This window comes from Vipera ursinii, assembly GCF_947247035.1.
Source record: "Vipera ursinii genome assembly, chromosome: 3".
Classification (NCBI taxonomy): domain Eukaryota; kingdom Metazoa; phylum Chordata; class Lepidosauria; order Squamata; family Viperidae; genus Vipera; species Vipera ursinii.
The window spans coordinates 171,607,499-171,627,893 of record NC_139516.1 but is presented as its reverse complement, the minus strand read 5'-3'; the positions used below and the strand labels follow the sequence as shown (position 1 = coordinate 171,627,893).

At 37.4% G+C, this 20,395-nt stretch overlaps 1 protein-coding gene across 1 annotated transcript in view; it reads right to left on the bottom strand.

The window, feature by feature from the left end:
• The window catches only part of LOC310638357 (chloride channel protein C-like), a 78,282-nt gene that overhangs the window by 25,809 nt on the left and 32,078 nt on the right, over positions 1-20,395 (bottom strand). The window contains exons 10-12 of the mRNA XM_083359372.1: positions 19,158-19,329; positions 18,169-18,340; positions 226-392 (exon numbers count right to left, since the gene is read on the bottom strand). Of these exons, the coding sequence (XP_083215498.1) occupies positions 226-392; positions 18,169-18,340; positions 19,158-19,329 (511 nt within the window). The remainder of the gene's footprint in view (positions 1-225; positions 393-18,168; positions 18,341-19,157; positions 19,330-20,395) is intronic.

The window sequence follows — 20,395 nt, the reverse complement described above, 5'->3', positions numbered from 1 at the left end:
TATTGCACACATATATCCCAAAATATTCCTGTCACTATCAAAATTTAAATTCAATGTTTTAGCTCTATGACAAATTTCAGATCAGAAGTCACACAAAATGTGATCTGATGTCTAATCCTGTAGATATGACTAAGTAAGGAATACCGCCCATTGTACAGTTGTTTGATCCACCCCATTCCCAGAATTCATTTAAAGGTCATAAAAAGGGGGGAAAAAACCACTCACCCATTTTTATTCTGGTAGGCAAATGGTTCAACATCTAGATATGGTATGCTTTTTAATTTCAGTAAAGAACTGTACAAAGACATGTTAAACCAGTCACCAACCATTTTTGCTAGCATGACAGCCAGCATGATGAGTAACAAGGATTGTACATCATTTGTGATCTCTACCTAAATGTGGAGGGAAAAGAAAGAATATATTACTAGAAAATAAATGTATCAATGATATCAATAGTCTTTAAAACTGAGTTATAATTACAATGCGGTCTTTAAATAGTTACTACCATTAAATAACTAAACTATGTTATCTGGAGATAGAGTATGGCACATAGTAATATTTTACACAGGATTTCTTTTCTGGTAATTTCTCTATCTGACAAAATATTGTTTTATTTAATTCTATAGAGAAGCCTGCAAATTGTACCTTTAATCTTTCACTTGTAAAGCATGTACTCTACAATGAGCATGGCTGGCAAAATTGGAAGAAATCACTTAATAGTTCAACTCCAGCAGCCACTCTAGACAGTGTCTCTAGTGACTTGTTTCTACTTGTAAAAGTGATAGATATCTTTTAGAGCTTTGTGTTAAGATTAGTCAGTTACACCTACAAGGCTGGTTCCCCTCTTTATTATTTCAATCTACTATTGCATGAGTCAATTCATTGGCAATAGCATCACCAACTATCAGATAATCACAGCTGCTATTAAATAGGAGCTCTTGAGTCAGTATAGACTTCATCAGGAAAGAGCTGTGAGCAATATCATCCAAGTTTCAACATCTTAATAGTAAATGAAAGATGGAAGGCAGTAAGGCAAGAAAGCAACAATTAGAAATGGAGAGATATTTTTCCCCCATGCTATTGTCTCAGATAAAATCATTATCTCATAAACTGCAGTTTTACCCATGGACAGAAAAACATATAATTATCTCTGATGTGTAACATTCTGCTGTTTCAGATGCTAACTTTATCTGAAATTAGAACAAAGTGAAAAATGAGGTCAATCTTCTCCCAATCCAGATCATTGCTTTAATTGTTCATAAAAAGAAAAATAAACAGTGAAAGATCCTACTCAATGATTGCTCCCATCAGTTTTGCAACTGACTTTGTCTCTTAACACCATATTTAGGTGAAAATATAAGATTTTTATTAATAGCTTTACATGCTTTTCAATAAAGTAATCATGCACCTTTTTAACAATGTATTAGGCTCAAGGAACCAAGAACAACATGATGACTAATTGCTCAGAGTAGTTTCTTTATTACTGTTCATCTATAGACAGGAATCTTTCCAGACTAAAACACACTCTACATAATTATCATATATATCATGTGAAGATTTAGGGCAGGGGTGTCAAACTCAATTTCATTGAGGGCCACATCAGCATTGCGGTTGCCCTCAAGGGGCCAGGTGGGTATGGCCAGGGTGGGCGTGGCCTACTGGGTGGGCGTGGCTAGAGTGTGTATGGCCTACTGGGTGGGCATGGACAGCTCTACATTGTTCGCATCAAGGGTGCCTATGGGGGCCTGGGCAGGAGTGGGACAGATCTGAGGATCTCTGGCAGAAGGAGGGTCTCTGGGTCAGGGCCAAGGCAGTGGGGGCCGTTCCTTCACTGTTTCCTGGATGGCTTCGTGGGCTACATGAAACCACTTTGTGGGCCGGATCCAGCCCCCGGGCCTTGTGTTTGACATGTCTGATTTAGGGAGGAACTTTCCTAGGCCTCTTTCTACATGCCAAGGACTGATTTGCCTCTCAGCTCCTTGGAAAAAATTCCCTCCCTCCTGCAGCTCAAAACCAGATCCCACAACAATATGCAACTGTTGCAATTCTGGGATTATATCTTAATTCACAGCAACCCTATTAAATAGAAAATGTGGAGCTAGTATAATGGTATGACACTGGTTTTAGCATTTGCTCCCATTGACACCCACCAGAATCCCAGAACAATTCTCTATTAAACCCTATCCTCCATTACAGTATTCTATTATGGATTTTAGTCATCCAGAGGTAAAATCAGAACATAGTGTGTTCAACTAAATGTGCTCAAAAGCTTACACATAATCAGGAGCTGTGCCTTCTCAAGCTTCCTGATAAGCTGATGATTCAAAATAGATTTAACATGTATATCCCCCCCCCCAAAAAACAGACTTCAGTAGTAAATGCATGGAAATAAAAAAAGAATTAAAAGAACCCACAAATGAAAATGTCTTAGAGAATTCTTGCACAGGATTTTCTGACTTTCACTACAGCCATACTTCTTGAATACATATTCCTATGCACTTTCAATGGTCAAAGGCTGATTGTACATGATGCTAAGACCTATTTGACATAACTATGATTTTTTAAAAAAAAATAAGCATAGGGCAATTGGGTCAGGAATTTTATTGCACAGGGAAGGGGATTTAAACTGTTCTTCCTTTACTGCAGTCTTAGTCAATCAAGTTCCTTTTGGAAATGAAAGCTTAATTTATTTGCACTAAATAACAACTACTGGAGGGATTTCAACCATACCTGCAGGGCCAATAGAATAATCTAATTATCCCTTTTCTCAGGGCCTATCATAATACTATATGCATCTTCCCGATCTTAGTCTCAGGTTTCAAGTGCTTAATTGGGATTCTCATTGTCTTAAAATTATGCCCTAGTGCTTCTTCTCCCCCCCCAACCCATGCATGCCATCTTTTTAAAATACAAACACTCTTTCTGGACAGGAAATGAATCTGTCCAGCAAAGTTTGAAGAAACTATTTGAAGCAAAATTTGGGAGCATATTAGTAGTGGAGGCACTGGGGAGGATGCCAGTGCCTTCCTCCTACTGTAGCTGGGACAGATGCAGTGGTGGGATTCAACCGGTTTGCACCAGTTCGGCAGAACCAATAGCTAATTTTTTGTTGCCCAGGCCCAGAAGGGACTTCCGGAAGCGGCATCCACGCAGAGAACCGGTTGTTCACATGTTTGAATCCCACCACTGTAAAGGTGTTTTGCCCCTCCTGCCCTCTGATAAGCAGAAACGAGGCAAGAGGAAGTAGCCAGCAAGCCTGTGGACAGCGTTAGGGGCTTGAGTCTGACCAAGATTGCTGCAGAGATTCTATTCTTGCCTGAACAAACAGCGATTTTATTTTATTTACCAAAACATAACATATAAAAGCTAAATTGATTGAACAAACCCTGATTTATCAAAGAAAGAGTTGGTCTGAAAAATTGTTCCAAAACCATTTATCTCCCACATAGGTTTGATGTATTTCCCCAACTCTTGCGATGCATTTCTGTGCCAGTTGATTTTTCATTATTTGGAATATATTCTCAGTTAACAAAATAAATATGTATTCCTCTGGATATTCCTCATTCAATAATTGAATATGTTGTTTCCTTTGGGGCTTAGGAGAAGATTGCTCCCATAATGATGAGCACTGCTATATCCCCACTTATTCTATTGGGGAGCTGTTACTTTGGAATTTGACAGACAAAATGTGTGCTAGGAAGAAAAGCAAACATTTTTTCTGCACCATATTAAATTTTTAAAGCACCTTCTTTTTCCTAAACTTCAAATGTAGTTACCATATTATGAGTGTAAAGTATAATTATAACTTTGGATGAGGTAATAATCTGATTAAGAAATCAATAAAACCCATGTTTGATTTTAGTCTATATTTCTTTAACATTAGAGGATAAGCCTAATTAGCAAACCCATGATTCTGGAAAAATATTACATAAAATTACTTTTTTTTTAGGTATTTTTACTTTCCCATGACATTATACCTCTTTGTTTTCTTGCTCATGAAAACCAAACAGTTCCATTTTGAAATTGTGCTGGTTTGTGTTGAACACAGCCAGAAAAGCACTTAATGTCACCAACAGATGTTTTGCTTTGCTTTTTTGCAGCAGATGGACGCTTTTGCTTTTTCTTTCCCAGGAGGAAATGCTAACAGTGTTGTTATCCAGCCATGACATCATAAACTGTGACAGTTTACTCTTGAATATCAAACTTTTATCACTGCTATGCGATCTTGCCATAGAGTACAAATATTTATGACACCAGCTGTACTACTGTTGTACACACACGAGCATTGATATCCTGCTTCTGTCAATCCTAGATTTTATTCTACGTATATTCATGCTTAGTAAAAGAGTAAACTCTTCTGTACTTTACCACAGTAACAATGCCAGTGGAAAGTTTATACACTGTTTATACACTAACTCACTGTCTGAATTAGATTTTGCCATTGGTTAACAGTATAATATTATGCATCCATCTGGAATATCTATGAAAGTTGAAAATTGTGCCAGGTGAGAAATATAAATCAAGATTTTTACCTCTAGAAAATGACTTCCCTATTATTAAACTCTCTCTTGTTGAATTATTACTTTAGGAACTCAGAATCCTCCAAAACCCTAGAGCAGTGTTTCTCAACCTTGGCCACTTCAAGAGGGGTGGATTTCAATGCTCAGAATTCCCTTGCCAGCTGTGCTGGCTAGGGAATTCACCCCTCTTCAAGGGGCAAAAATTGAGAACACTGCCCTAGAGCAATGCCATTCAGAGCTCCTGATAGATCACACTTGTTTATATCAAAGGTGGGGAAAAACTAAGCAATCCAGAGCATGAGGGCAGGTGAAGTTCTGCAGGGATAGGAAAATCTAATCCACCCAGAAGTAGTAACTTCAAAATTATATCCAGAAGAAAATCATGACAATCAACTTCTGTGTTGTTGCCCAAAAGGCCACATAAACATAGCTGAAATGTTTAAATCAGTCTGGATGCCAAATAAAAAGACACCAAAATTGGAAGGCACTCCTGTGGGGAAAAAAGTGAAGCTTCCATAAGCAGATGTGGAGAGCCTGGCATAGGAAAATAAAAGTAGCAAGGAAATCTGGTTTCAACAGTACTGAAAGAAGAAGAAAGAGGAGTTTCGCCTAGATATATAAAATGGAATGTGAAAAATATGAATCAAATAAAACATGAAATTCTCAGAATTGAAATGATTCTTATTAAACTGGTTGTTTGAGAAATAAACGAATTTAAATGAATGAGAACAGACCCAGTATATGATTATCTGATAATAGAAATAGAGGAATGGAGAAATCGATTGGCAATTATGTTTTAAAATAGCATCACTAATTATGCACTGGCTATAAGCCAACATAGAAGAGGATCATATCATTTAGAATTAATGAATAACCAATGAACATCAGTTTTATACAAGCATACATATAAGCACTAGAGAAAGACATTGAGGAATTTTGTGACAAATTATAAGATGTGCTCAATCAAGAAAAAACAGAGTACTATTAATCAGTGATTGGATAGCAAAAGTTGGAAAATTGAGATTCTGGAAACACTGGAACATTTGGACTGAGTAATGAAATAAGGAAGGAGAAAGGCTTATGGGGATTTCTGACAAGATTATTTATTTATTGCCAAAGCCTGCTTCAGGCAAAATAAACTCAGCTTCTACAAAGAGATACCAGCAGATGCAAACCCTGGAATCAAATCAAATACATAATTGACAACAGAAGATGAGTAAATGCAATCCTATCAGACAAAAGTACAAACTACAGAACAAACAATAAATGATGTTAAATATGCAAGTTAAGCTAGGAGAATTAATGAAAAGAGCAGGATGAGTGGAATAATATAAGTCACGATATAGGATAAATATAAGGAAGAGATTAAGTATATTTACCTAGTGCGTAAAAGAACATGAGATGCTATGGGAAGAGTTAAGTATACTGTTATGAAAGCTAAAGCAAGAATAATATTATCAAAATTTTAAAGTGAATCCAAATGGCTTTCAGAACAAGTTATTGTGATAACCAAAGAAAAACAGAAGACAAAAAAAATTAGGCAATATAGAATTCCAAAATTAAGCTAATTGAAGTAATAAACAAAGCACAGCTAAGCCAAATAAATAAAGGTCAATAAACAATACCACAATCAAGAATATCAACAAATAAAAGATAATAACAAGAAAAGAAAAATAAGAACCGTTTTTAAGATCAGAGAAATATTCATATAGCCACAGTAGAATTACTTGGAGTAATCCTGAAAGAGACCCAATAGAGGCAAATTAGATTAAAGGAAGATGGAAATACCATAATTAAAAGTATTATAAAATAAGAGAAACATCTGAGAGAAAAAGGAGTTCAAAAATCTATTCCTTCACAGTCAGCTTTAAAGTGCTAACAGCTCCATGTCAATACAGAACAAGAATGTGGCAAATTGTAAGAGGTGCTCAATTAAAAAAGAACAGAGTGTTACTGACCTGGGATTGGAATGCAAAAGTTGGAAAATGGAGACATTTGGAATCATTGGATAAAATCAATTATATACTATGCTGAAAAAGCAAGGTGCAAGAGAATAAGTGTAATTTTCCAAAGTATCACACTAATTCTTTGTGCAAGCAAAGTTTTGCTTAAGATCGAAAAAGAAAGAGCCATACGTGGTAAAAGAAAAAAGCAAATGAGCCAATAGACATGAAATCAGATAGCTAACATTAAAACAAAATTGTGGAGAGACCATGAGATTGTGAAGAATAGACTTGTGTGTGTTTTATTGACTTTGCCAAAGATTTAGTTTGTTTAGATCATGTTAGAATGTGACATATATTAAAACTAATAGAAGTGCTTGAACATCTGCTTGTTCTTCTGAGGAACCTTCAACATCAACAAAAATTACAATAAGAACTATGCTTGGTGAAATTAGAAAGTTTGAGTTGGTTTAGAATAGGGAAAGAAATAAGACAAGAATTCATATGGTCCCCATAATTGTCAAATTTATGTATTATAAGAATGGAATTAGTGACAGCTGAAATGAAAACAAGCAGGCAAAGCATGAACTACAGTATTTCAGATATGCAAATGATACCATTTAGTTACCTAAAAATAAAGATGATTTTAAAAATTTGTTATAAAATAAATATGGAAATACATCTGGGTTAATGGTAAGAAGATTAAGATCATCCAGACTTCCAGTCGTGAGCCCAGCATAGCAGTTGAGGGGTTCAGGACTCCATGCCCTCCAGCTGAGTTTCTTCCTGTTAGGGGATCCTAAATGGGCCAGAAGCCACCCAGAGAGGTGGCAATGAAGGAAGTCCCAGGGACCTCGGAGAGATGGCGGTCAACCTGATTGATCCAGGAGAAGCCTTCCAGAAACCAACAGGAGAAAGGCTAGCCCAGGGGTCGGCTCAATCACTCACCTTTGCTTGGAAAAGTTTCTCGGTCTCATTCACTCATGTTTTGTTTGCAAAAGCTTCTCTCTCGCTCTCTCGCTCTCTCGCTCTCTCATTCCCTCACTTTTGCTCCAAAAAGCCTCTTTCATGCTCTCATTCACTCACACTGCTCAAAAAATGTTTCTCTCTCGCTCTCATTCACTCACCAACTTAAAAGGCCAGCCGCGGCGCCTCCATTGACTTCCATGGGGACGCTTGGCAATTAAAACCACTCCCGCTACTGCTGCTAACTTTTTCACTTGCTGCTTGGTTCCGATTTAACCTGCAGAAACAAATCCCCGAGCCGGTCCCCATGGCAGCAGCGAGCCCCAAGGAGCGGGGCAGCCCAGTGTGCTCGCCGAGACGCTGGAGCGAGATTGCCCCCAACAATCTGAACACGAGATCGGCATTTCTCAGCCCGCACTGATCTTGCGCTCCTTACAATCTTCCTCTCTTTGTTTCAGTTTGCTTTCTACATTTGGGATGAAGACTCGAGATTCGGCGTTTCTCCGTGCCCGCTGATCAGTGCGTGCGGAGAGATGCCCATTCCCTCTGCTGAGCCATCCCAGTTACTTCCCTGGAGCACCTCCATATCTTGCAAGGGCGCACAGGGAATCTGCATTTCTCTGCGCTCGCTGATCAGCGTGTGGGGAGAAATGCCCATTCCCTCTGCTGAGCCATCCCAGTTGTTTGCATTGCAGAAGGCAAGTATTTGCGATGAAGACTCGAGATTCGGCGTTTCTCAGCCCGTGCTGATCTCGCCCTCCTTACAGTCTCCCTCTCTTTGTTTCAGCTTGCTTTCTGCATTTGGGACAAAGACTGGAGACTCGAGAGAGGGAGATTGTAAGGAGCACGAGATCAGCACTTTCTGCATTTGGGACAAAGACTCGAGATTCGGCGTTTCTCAGCCTGCACTGATCTCACCCTCCTTACAGTCTCCCTCTCTCGAGTCTTCATCCCAAATACAGAAAGCAAGCTGAAACAAAGAGAGGGAGACTGTAAGGAGGGCGAGATCAGCACGGGCTGAGAAACACCGAATCTCATGTCTTCGTTCCAAATGATTGCCTTCTGCAATGCAAGCAACTGGGATGGCTCAGCAGAGGGAATGGGCATTTCTCCGCATGCAGGAGAGGTTTGTTAGGGAGGCAGTGGTCCAGCGTTGTTTACCTGCTTCCTGTGTGTGTGTGTCAGACCTGTGGGGAACAGCTGGTAGAGGTGGCCATCCGGCGTTCCCCCCCTCCTGTGTGTGTGTCGGGCCCACAGAGAGATGCAAACACCAGACTGCCACCACCTCTACCAGCCGTTCCCCGCAGGTCCGAGACACACAAACAAATGAGAGGGAGAAAAATGCCGGACTGCTGCCTCCCTACCAGCCGTTCCCCGCGGGTCCAACACACACACACACATACAAATGAGAGGGAGGGAAATGCCAGACTGCCGCCTCCCTACCAGCCGTTCCCCGCAGGTCTGACACACACACATTCACAAACGAGAGGGGGGGAAATGCCGGACTGCCGCCTCCCTACCAGCTGTTCCCCATGGGTCCAACACACACAGACACACAGAGAGAGAGAGAGAGAGAAGGGGGAAAAGAAGGAGAGGATCTGGCAGCACCCGAGACTCCATATGCTGCTCAGAAACACCACCACCACACCCTCACACTCCATTAGAAAGAAACGCGGAAAAAGGCAGCAGCTCTCCAAACAGGGCGCCGGAAGTTTGGAGCGCTGCACAAGTCTCCAAGCCTCCACCGCCCCGTTTGGAGAGCTGCTGCCTTCGTCTGCATTTGAAAGAAACACGGAAGAAGGCAGCAGCTCTCCAAACGGGGCGCCAGAGGTTTGGAGAGCTGCACAGGTCTCCAAACCTCTGCGGCCCCATTTGGAGAGCTGTTGCCTTCGTGCTTTGGAGATCTGCGCAGCTCTCTAAACCTCCGGCACCCTATTTGGAGAGCTGCTGCCTTCTTCCGCATTTCTTTCAAATGTGGACGAAGGCAGCACCTCTCAAAATGGGGTGCCGGAGGTTTGGAGAGCTATGCAGTTGTCCAAACCTCCACCACCCCGTTTGGAGAGGTGCTTCTTTCGTCCGCATTTGAAAGAAATGCGGAAGGGAGCAGCTCTCCAAACGGGGCACCGGAGGAATGGAGAGCTGCGCAGGTTTCCAAAACGCGAAGGCAGCTCTCCAAACAGGGCCGCGGAGGTTTGGAGAGCTGCCTTCTTCTGCGTTTCTTTCAAACACAAAGGCAGCAACTCTCCAAACGGGACGCTGTTTCTTAAAAAAGCGGACAAAGGCAGCAGCTCTCCAAACCTCCTCCACCCGTTTGGAGATCTGCTGGCTTCGTCCATGTTTGAGGAAGCCAGCAGCCCTGCAAATGGGGCGGAGGAGGTTTGGAGAGCTGCGCACACAGCTCTCCAAACCGCCGTTGCCCCTTTTGGAGAGTTGCTGCCTTCGTTTCCATTTCTTTTGGCCCTGAAAGGCATCAGCTCTCCAAACCTCCACCGCCCCATTCTCTCAATGGGACTTTTTTGCAGAATGGCAGAGGAGGACTGGGAGCCGCATGAGACAGCTTAAAGAGCTGCATGCGGCTCCGGAGCCGCAGGTTGCCGACCCGTGGTCTAGCCCAAGCTGTGAGTAACCGAAGTCAAAAGCACTATTTTAAGCTGATTGTAAACAGTGTGCTTGAAACTGGGTAAGAACATTGATTTTCTCTATCCTATTAACTTTCCTGAAGGGGAAAAATTCCCAAGAAGCAAAGAAAACCTCCGAGAGTGAAGGAGGGTTTTTTTTGCCCCACCCTTTTGCTAACGGAAGCAGCGAATTGAACCTTTCATGGAGGAATAAAATCTGAAAAATGAACCAGTGCTGGCACCTACGGGTGGATGAGGATTATGACAGTCATGGTAAAATCTGGGGGAAAAACTAATCTCTACTTGTGACCTTCAAAACTTTAACAATAGAGAACAGCTGTGTAGATAAAGTAAGACTTACAAACCTGAGGGAACAAAAAAAAGAACTTTTTTAACTGTCTGGACTATAAGTATTTATTCAAGTCTGACTCCAAAGCTATTTCCACAGGGGGATGGGAAATTTGGACTTTTGGTAATCATAGAAAATCAGAGATTTATAGGAAATACTTATCAAGAAAAAATGAATATTTTTCAAGAGGAGATTTATGGAATGTTGCAACTAATTCAAATAACAAAGATCACAAAGAAATTCAGAATAACTTTGAAAATATAAATCAACTCATCTCCAATTCAATTTTATACCAAAAAAAACCCCTCAGGAAAACACAACAGAGAAGGAACAGACAAAACAGGTGACTGAACATAAATTCGAGGATAGAGACTTAAAGATGGAATTCTACAAAATAAAGGAGTATGATTTAATCCAAGTGGGAAAAAAATAAGAAATACTAAATTTGGAAAAGACAATTTATATTTCAATACTACAAAATAAAATTGAGGACAAGAAAAAAGACTGGATAAAATGTACTACAGAGATACCAGGGAAAACACTGGAACTGGAGAGACAAAAAGGAATAAGAGAAGAAGAGACAAAAAGAAGGGAAAAGATTCCCAATAAAAATGAGTGTGCAAATGCCCCTAACAAACATACTGATTTACTTTTTATATCTACACCAATATTTACAAACATACAGAAAAACCTTTTGACTCAGCAAAATACATCGATTAAGAAAGATACTGGGCAAAGGAAAAATACTAAGGCAGAAACCAAGAAAATAGATGATGGGACTTATCAGAGAGAATACTTTTAAAAGAAACATTTATTTGAATATGGTTAAAGAAATAGAAAAATTTTGGAATATATATGCTATTCTAAGAGGGATTAATTCTCTAAATAATATAGTATGTTTTTTCTCTTTTGTGTTCTTTTTCTTGATATGAGTAATGTAAAAAAGTTGAAATTACTTAAATAAAGGAAATGTTTTAGATACTTAAATGTGACTGAATTTAAGAAAATTATAATGGATAAAAAATATTTTGAATAAGAGTTAAAGGACTAGATGACTAGATGTATTGAATATGATGTTTAAAGATTAAAGATTAAATGTATTCTTAATTATGGTTAAAAAGAATAAGAAATTGAGGAAATAAATATATATTAGCCTAGGAAGGATATATATTTTAAGTAGTATGTTATTTCTTATGTTTCTTTACTCTTGCTCTCCTTTCTTTTTTTTCCATTGTTTTATCTATTTCATAAGAAATGTAAAAGTATGAGATGGCTTATACGGAAAAAATAAAATTAAATTTGTAAATGTAAATGTAATTAATTTTTGAGAAAATCTTCACCAGTAAGAATGTCTAGAATTTGGTGGGAGAAATAAACTAAAATAAGGATTGTAACAGGATCTATGATAAGGCAACCAGAATGATTGAATAGAAAAGAAATATTATACTGATATGATTATTATTTTAGGAAAATTGGGGGAAAATATATATTTAATTGTTATTTATCAAAACAATACGAATTGTATTAACTCAATGTTTGCAAAAGAGGATATTTTGGGGGAAGAGGAAATCCACTAAAATTATTATGTAGAATATGGATTATAGAAATTAATTGTTAATGATTGTTTTACAAATGTAACCCAGACAATACACTGTTCACCAATTGTCAAGTGATTTATGTTTTTTACAAAATCAATAAAATATATTACAAAAAAAAGATTAAGATAATCCAACATGTGGATGGTGAAAAAATAAAGATCGTTTTGTTTTCTTGGGTTCAAGAATAGATAAAGATAGAAAGTATACTGGAGAAGAAAAGGGAAGATTAATTCTACGGAGGAAAGCAAACACAGATAAGATTATGAAGAATAAGGATATTTCTATAATTAGAAATATCAGAAAATATAAAGCAAAGATGTTCCATTGATAATATATGAGTATAAAGATTAAATAATTGAGACAGATCAAGAAAAAGCACTTAAATGCTATGAACTATGTTATAAATTGGAAACGGTAACATGGGCTGCAAAAGTAGCCAGTCTTTCTGGGTCTATGATAATTTGCTACAGCCAACCTCACCACAGCCAATTTGCTGCAGTTAACTTGCCATAGGACAACTTGCCACAGCCAACTTGCTGTGGTACAACTCACTGCAGGACAAGAGTTATGTTGATATCAAAGAAATGGTGGAATAGAATCTTTAAAGAACGAATACAAAAGGAGGGACAAAATGAAATCTGAATGACAAAAATTAAAACAATTTATTTATTTAAATAAATTGAAATAATAATTGAATAATAGATAATAATAATTTAATTATTAAATTGAATTGATAAATTGTCCTGTGGTGAGTTGTCTCATGGCAAGTTGGCTATGGTGAGTTGGCCGTGGAGAGGTGGCTGTGGAGAGGTGGCCGTGAAGAGGTGGCCACAGCAAGTTGGCTGTGGCAAGTTGTCCTATTCCAGTTTTTCTGTCTTGCACCAAACAACTGTTCTCTTAAGGCTAAGATCAGGAAATATATTGGTAAGGTTGATGGAAATAGAAGATATGATGATAGATAATGTGGACTGATAGGATCAAGAGAAGACTGCCACTAGATACAGATGTGATGGTGGATATTAGTCCATGCTGTCGAAAAGGATGAGGTCTGCTAGGCTCATTTCCTTGTTCCCACAAGTTTGTGCTTCTCATTGTTTGTCTCTACATTATTGAGTTTGATTCTTTTTAAATGCTTCCCAACACATCTATCTTCCTGTGTTTCCTGTCTAGGTCCTCTTTTTGTTTTGCTACTTCTGCATAGGTTCATAGTTTGCTAGTTCTCTTCAGTTTCTCCTCAGAAGTATATAAGAAGTTTTATAAACCATTCACACTGCACTTTTGACAAAACTCAAGGGAAACAGTAAAATGCTGCTACATTTTTAGTAGTAATTCAAACAGCAATCCTTACAGCTGCAGGACTACATCCCACAGGAAAGTAAGTGACAATCTACTACTACAGATGGCAGTAACTGGATTTAGATGATAAAATAGAATAAGGAGCAAATAAGCTGAAGAAAAACATTGTAAATCTCAAGAGCCAAATACATTTGTAGCCAAAAATAACAGCTGGAAAATTGGCCTTCTTTGCACAAGAGAAAATCAAGTGTCAGTTGGCAAACAATCTTCACTTTCTCTTGCAATAGCTCTGCTGTTGTACTCAGACAGATTGAGAATGAAATATTATACTTTTTAAAAGACATCATAAAGCCAATGGGACTGGTTTCTGAATAGACATGAAGGATTCCCTTAAATTCTCTCTATAGAAATAGTTACTTATTTTAAAAGTCTACTACCAACAGTCCTCACAATGAGTAAGCATAAAACTGTGATTAAAGAATTAGGCATGACAAAAGGAGGGTGATGGATTTTGTAAATCTTTTGGCTTTGTATGTCATGCAAGCACATTTCTGGACTACTTAGCGTTATATCAGAGATTTAAACATCCCATCAAATTAAATTGAAAGGAAATATCTTTCTGTTGAATTTTGGGACACAGAACCTAAAGTATGGTAAAACTTAGAAGTGGTAGGTATTATAAAATGGCAGGCACTAGATGTTTTGATTTGCCATCTTTAATACAATCTGCATCTGAACAAATAATGAAGATAAGCTGTATTCTTGCCAAGGAAGTCCTCCAGACTAGCCTCATCAAGTTACTGCTATGGCAATATAAAGCCTGTCTGCAATAGTGATTTATTTCCATAGCAAGACCTGAGTTATGCTATAAATTACTCTGGAAGGCTTCGGGGAAAGCCCAGAATGATCACAGTTTTTTTCCCTTCATATGTTTGTTTTCACACAAAGGGAGAAAAGTGGGTCAGGAGATGATTTCAAGGACATGGGCAGGGAATAATCTACACTTCCTGCATTATATTTAAATTACCATTGTAAAGGATTAGAAAAAGGGAATAAACAAGATATAAGTAAACGCATGGCTTAACCAAAAGCTAAATCTCCCTTCAAAACCAATTTCTATAAAATAGGATTAATGGAAAGTGTATGAAACCCATTTTAGTCTGCGATAGGTCAGAATCAGGAATCTGGTAGTTTGTGTTCAGACTGACAAATGTTATTCAAAAGGCATAAGATTCATGGTTGGTTAAATACATATTTCATAGGGAAATACAAGATGGGGATGGAGGGAAAAAGCGGTTATGTAGATACAGGTAGTTGTGTCCTGGTAAAAGATTAACAACTGACTCTTTTGGGGAAAAAGTGCTTTTCTCTGCACTCTTACATGTGAGATGGGTAATATTAAAAAATTTAAGGCCATCTCAGAAGGCTTAAACAAACTCAATGGATTTTTAAGAAAATATACTTGCAAAATGAGAGGGACTTATAATTTGTCTTACATGTAACCTGTATTATTACCCTCTCCCCTCCCCAGTCTTGCTTCATTCTTAATTAAATCTTACATCACTTATTACACCCATCTTCTGATGAAGTAAACTATAATTCATGAAAGCGTTTGCCTTTTAACAAAATGTGTTAATTTGAACACTTCTTCTCATTTAAAGCCCCTGCAGTTATTATCTGACTTATTCCACTGCACATAGCTTTTAAGTAGCCTGTCTAGTTATACTTCAGTATACTGAGTAAAAAGAGCCAGTTGTAGCTTATTTAACAAAAACTGGATAAATATCCATGGTGGATATCAGCATGAAGCAGGTATCAAAACAATGAAATAATGCAGAGGTGGAGCCCATTTCAATGAATAGAGAAAAGAAACAAAATTATAATTAATTTCATAACAAGAAATGAGGGAAGAAAACAAAAGAAAATATGAATAAATATACAGTACACCTTAAAGTTAAGTCTATTATCAGAATACTTTAAAGTTGCTATTTACTGATTTCAATCCCTCCTTTCATTTAGGAGGTTGAGGTGGGTATATCATTAGGAACATAAATGTTTATCTGTTAATTTTTATCTATTATTTCTTTGATTATTTATCTCTTTTACTTTATAAGTAAATAAAGGCAGTGACCATACATAATGCCCCCCTCCTATTTTCCCCCACAACAACCCCATGAAGTGGGTTGGGCTGAAAGAGAATGATTGGCCCTGTGCTAGACCAGTATATATTCAGCTGCTCCATTTTATATCTAGTTTAGGAATTAAGAACTGTGTTAGTGTATTCAGCATTTACAGGGTTAATACAGCACCCTTAGTAGCATTGTATGTAAGAACATGTAGCATTTACACGGTTAAACATTATTTCCTCAAGAGATGCCTTATGGGAATTGTAGTCTAGCTGTATAGTGAATATCATGCTTTCTAATTAAGTGGGTGGAGCTTTCATGGTTTACTACAGGATTTCCTGGCTGTGTGCCAGGCGGGTAACTTCTTTGTTCTAACCAACTATGCAACACGTGTGACTACAGCTGTAATCTATACTGCTCAAAAAAATAAAGGGAACACAAGATAAGACATCCTACTATTAAATACAGTACATTGTGTTGTTTAAGTGTTCCCTTTATTTTTTTGAGCAGTGTAGTTTAGCTGGAATGGGGAAATCTCTCCCTTTTTTACCTACGAAAATGGGTTTCGTGCCTAAGGCAAGAGTAGAATTAGACCTCCTGGTTTCTAGGCCAGCACCTTAACTATTACATCAGATTGACTGAATGCTGTGGAAATGGGTGATTTAAGTGTGCATAAGAAGAGACAAAATTAATAGGTGCTAAATGAATATGGACTAAATATAAAAATAAGTGGCTGGTGCAAAAGAGCTACATTGAGATAGTTTGGTTGCATAGAAAGAAAAAAATGTGGAAAACAGAAAGTGAAGGAAGAGTGAATGGATCAAGAGAAAAAAGAGGACTGAGAAAATTGTAGCTAGATTCTCAAAAAAAGAGATTTTTTTAAAAAAATATGAACTGTTATGTAAAGATGGAAAGAAAGTTTCTAAGGATAAAAAAATAACAAAGGAAAAATAACAAATGGAACTGATGTAAACTACATTTAGCTATATCTGATTCTTACCTCATGCTTTAATTTTTTGGATTTTCTGAACTCTGCACATTGTTTACCCCAAAACAGGAATAACATAAAAGTTATGTATTCATATAGGAAACAGTGTCTGTAAGAGTTACCAACAACTGAGCCCTTAAGAAATGTATAAGCAACATTTTTTATTCCAAGGGTTGCACAAGCAGAATGAAAGCTATATTCCCACATACATTCATATACAGTACATGCACAGCTCTTCCTTTACATCCATCCATGCACTGTTTATCCATACCTCATATTTCTCCATCTCCCATAGTCTCGGGCGATTATGCAAAAAGCCAAAACAAACATTCCAAAATTATTTTGGAATCTATCAGACAAAGAAATGTGTGCATTTACAGTTTAGTTTTTCAACTACGGTATTGTACTGTTCAAATTCTTTTACCATTGTCAAAAATATATGATGCCTCTGTTTACTTTGGAGGGACGTGAACTGAACTTCTACTTCCCAGTATATATTACAAAAAAGACTCACAAATGTTATAATTGCCATCTAGAGGGGCTATATGTGCAATGCTGGGATGCCATAGTGAATATTATCTGTTATGCTGCTGCTATCATTTTCTGCTACTATGGATATTAAGTTGTTTCTGAACGTTTCATAGGAAGTCAGTTGCACTGAACATAGCATTCCTGAACAATGTTCAGATAAAGGTTTTGTTTAGCTCTTCAGATATTTTATTTCCAGAAAAATGATATTGAGATTAGGGTTTCGATTCTCTTAAAGCCCAAATAGATCCTTTGGTTATTTCATTGGTAAAGTAATCCAGGATAAATAATGCTTATATTCTATTTCAAAAAAACATTGCAGACATAATTGCTATATAAAAAGCATTTTATTATTGGGAAGTCAATGTCTTCTAGGTTTAGATTTTTTCAAAGCAGAGAAATATACCTTGGAGACTTATTTGTTTGAATCTAGGTCCAGTGTCAAAATCAGGGACTGAAATAAGGTAAGCTATTGACTCTTCAAACCCAGAAGCAATTTTCTTAAGAACATTCTCTAAATCTATAAAGATGTTGATTATGATAACCAAGGATTTGGTTCCCATCCTTCAGGTCTAAAATGCCCCAGGTCATTTAAGTCTTATGCCTTCTCCCAAATTTCCTATAATATCTCTACCCATAATGCCTAGTCAAAAGTATAAAAACATTTATCTGGTAACTAATTATCAGTTTCTTTAAGAAATGTAATATTCCCTCAAATCCTAGCATTTGGTCAGAATTTAAGGCAATTCTAGACATCATCAGCCAAAAATCTGAGTGCCAATGGTATTCATCTTAAAACCTATGCTTATTCTAAAGTGAAATTATATTCTTTTGTGTGTGTTTTTATATTTTATACTATACTTAATGTAGTTTTCAATTATTGCACTGCCTATGGAGGCAATTTGTGAAAAGCAATATTGTATATAAACATAAGATAGGGAAAAAAAAGAACTATTACAGACCTGTGGGCATAACTTTCTCTTTATATCAAACAGTTATTTTTCACCCAAACAGCAACATCTGGATGAAGCCGGTAAGTCTCTCATTACCCCTTCCCACAGCAAAAATCTTCCAAACTTTCTTATGAAAAACCTTCTTCAGGGCAAAAAAATCTAATGATTCCAGCCACTCATTCCCACACTGTTAGTCTCCCAGTCAGGCAACACCTCATCAAATAGTCTTTTGATCTAAGGCTTTTGATCAAACAGCTCTTCCTAAAAGTTATCTTAAACATACCATGATGACTGTAAGGGATATTGTTAGTCTTGAAACACCACTGAAAAAGGAAGCTGCTCCAATTGCAGCAAACAATCCAGGATCAATCCATGCATGACTTTCATCAGTCTGAATTCCAAAAATGGAAACTAATACCAAGCCAACAATTCTCCCATATAAAGCTCCTATGTATCTGCAGAAGAAAAAAGAAAGAATGTGAGAAAATTCTGCACTGAAAATGCTTCAGATTGTGCTTATTTGATTAATAAATGATTTATTTATAATGAGAAATTTTTGGTTAAAATCTTGTGGCTGGGAATAGAAGATTCTCAATAGAAGATTAATTTAGCAACAAAGCAACTGAAGGGTGGCTTCTGGCTAACTTTGGATGAAGTGATTAGAACACCAGGAAGGCTACAGGTTAAATTGTGAAGTTAAAAAAAAAATAAAGTCAGTGGCTAACCATTTCTTTATTGTTGCTGAGAAAAATATATGAATAAATCCAGGTAGTAACTAGGAGTCATGCTTAAATCAACTAATTAATATTTTTAAATGTTTTGTATTTTATTGCACAATAATTCCCCTAAAAAAGTCCATACTGCTGGGTTGTTTTTTTTACAAAATTATGAAAGCAGCATTGGGCTGTAAGTTCTGCCCCTTTAGGACCTATATCTGATGTCCCAAAGCACATATCAAACAGATGGTGTTTTAACAGTGTTGACACTATTTTCCTCATATTGACTTATTTGGCCATCTCTGCAGATGTCACTGAAAAGTGTCCTGATGCTTCCATAACTACAATATTGAAATGTTGAGAATAAGATGGGGGGGGGAAACATCTTTTTTGTAATAGGAGAAAACTTTGGGGAAGTTAAAAGACAGTTGATAGCATCATTTAAGTCTTGAGCAGAAGTTAGGTGTCTCTTTAATCTTTGTGCCCTATTCCCCAGTTTGCTTTTTAGCAGAGATGAGAGCAACCCCAAGCAGTAGAAAACGAATATTATACTTACAGCATAGGTATAACCAAGCCACTTGCAACAGCAGTGCCTGAAGTCAAGCAGGACAACAAGAAATAGAGAAGAAGTGCCATAAAAAGAGAGGGATATCCAAATTCCTCGTGAGTCCCACGTCTGAATAAGTACATGATTCCTTTGATGCCATTTTCTGCCAGGAGGGCAGCAGCTTTAAATTTGGCAGGAGAGAGACAGAATAGAGAAGAGTTCATAATCTAGATTTGTAAAACACAGAGACACAGAGATACACATCATATTCATTATGGTTCCTCCTCTTTTCTTTTTAGTTCATTAGGCTCAGTAAAACGGACACAGATTGTACACGGTTGCTGCTATGTTACTATTATTGCAATTATCTATGTTGAATAACAGAATCACAGAGTTGGAAGGGACCTTGGAGGTCATCTAATCCAACCCCCTGCTTAAGTAGGAAACCCAATACCATTTCAGACAAATGGTTATCCAATCTGTTCTTAAAAATCTCCAGTATTGGAGCACCCACAACTTCTGGAAGCAAATTGTTCAAGTCTATGTGACTTTGCTACTTAGGTTAACGTCTTACATAAATAGTAAATTCACATATCCCATCCAAGAGTGACAAGCAACTTTTTGGCCAGGACTGCTATTGTTGTTATTATTATTATTGACTCTAATAGCCATAGGATATGTCTGATGATGAGATGATCTTATCAAGGGGTTGGACCAATTTTTTCAGTCTTTCTCCTTTTACTTTTAATTCTTTTTTAGACTCTATGGGGAAGTCTAATCCAAATTCTAAGATTCAAATTTTAAATCTGAGAATTTTAGATACATGGCATCAGCTGCATATCTCATGCAATCGGCTGTTCCAATACATAAAAGGGCTTTCATGCCAGCCCAATGAAATGTCCTGCCTTCAGTCCTGCTGTAGGTACAAACTGTAAAAGAAGATACCATGGTCATGATGCCCCTGCAGAAAAGGTAGACTCTACTGAGCATGCCCTCTTTTACTCCCAGTTTTATAGGGAACCCCATAGAGTCCTAATTATTCCACTTCTAAATAATGTCACACAATTTACCATCCAGCCATATGTACAGTTCCAGCTATCTGACACCAGTTATAAGATAGTCACATTATGTGTTGCTGAATATGAGACACATGGTAAATAAGAGCAACTGAGCGAGTTTCATTATGATCTGTTAGATAAGAAACTACTTTTAGCATTAGATTTAGGACTGTTGCCTGTTGTTTTTAT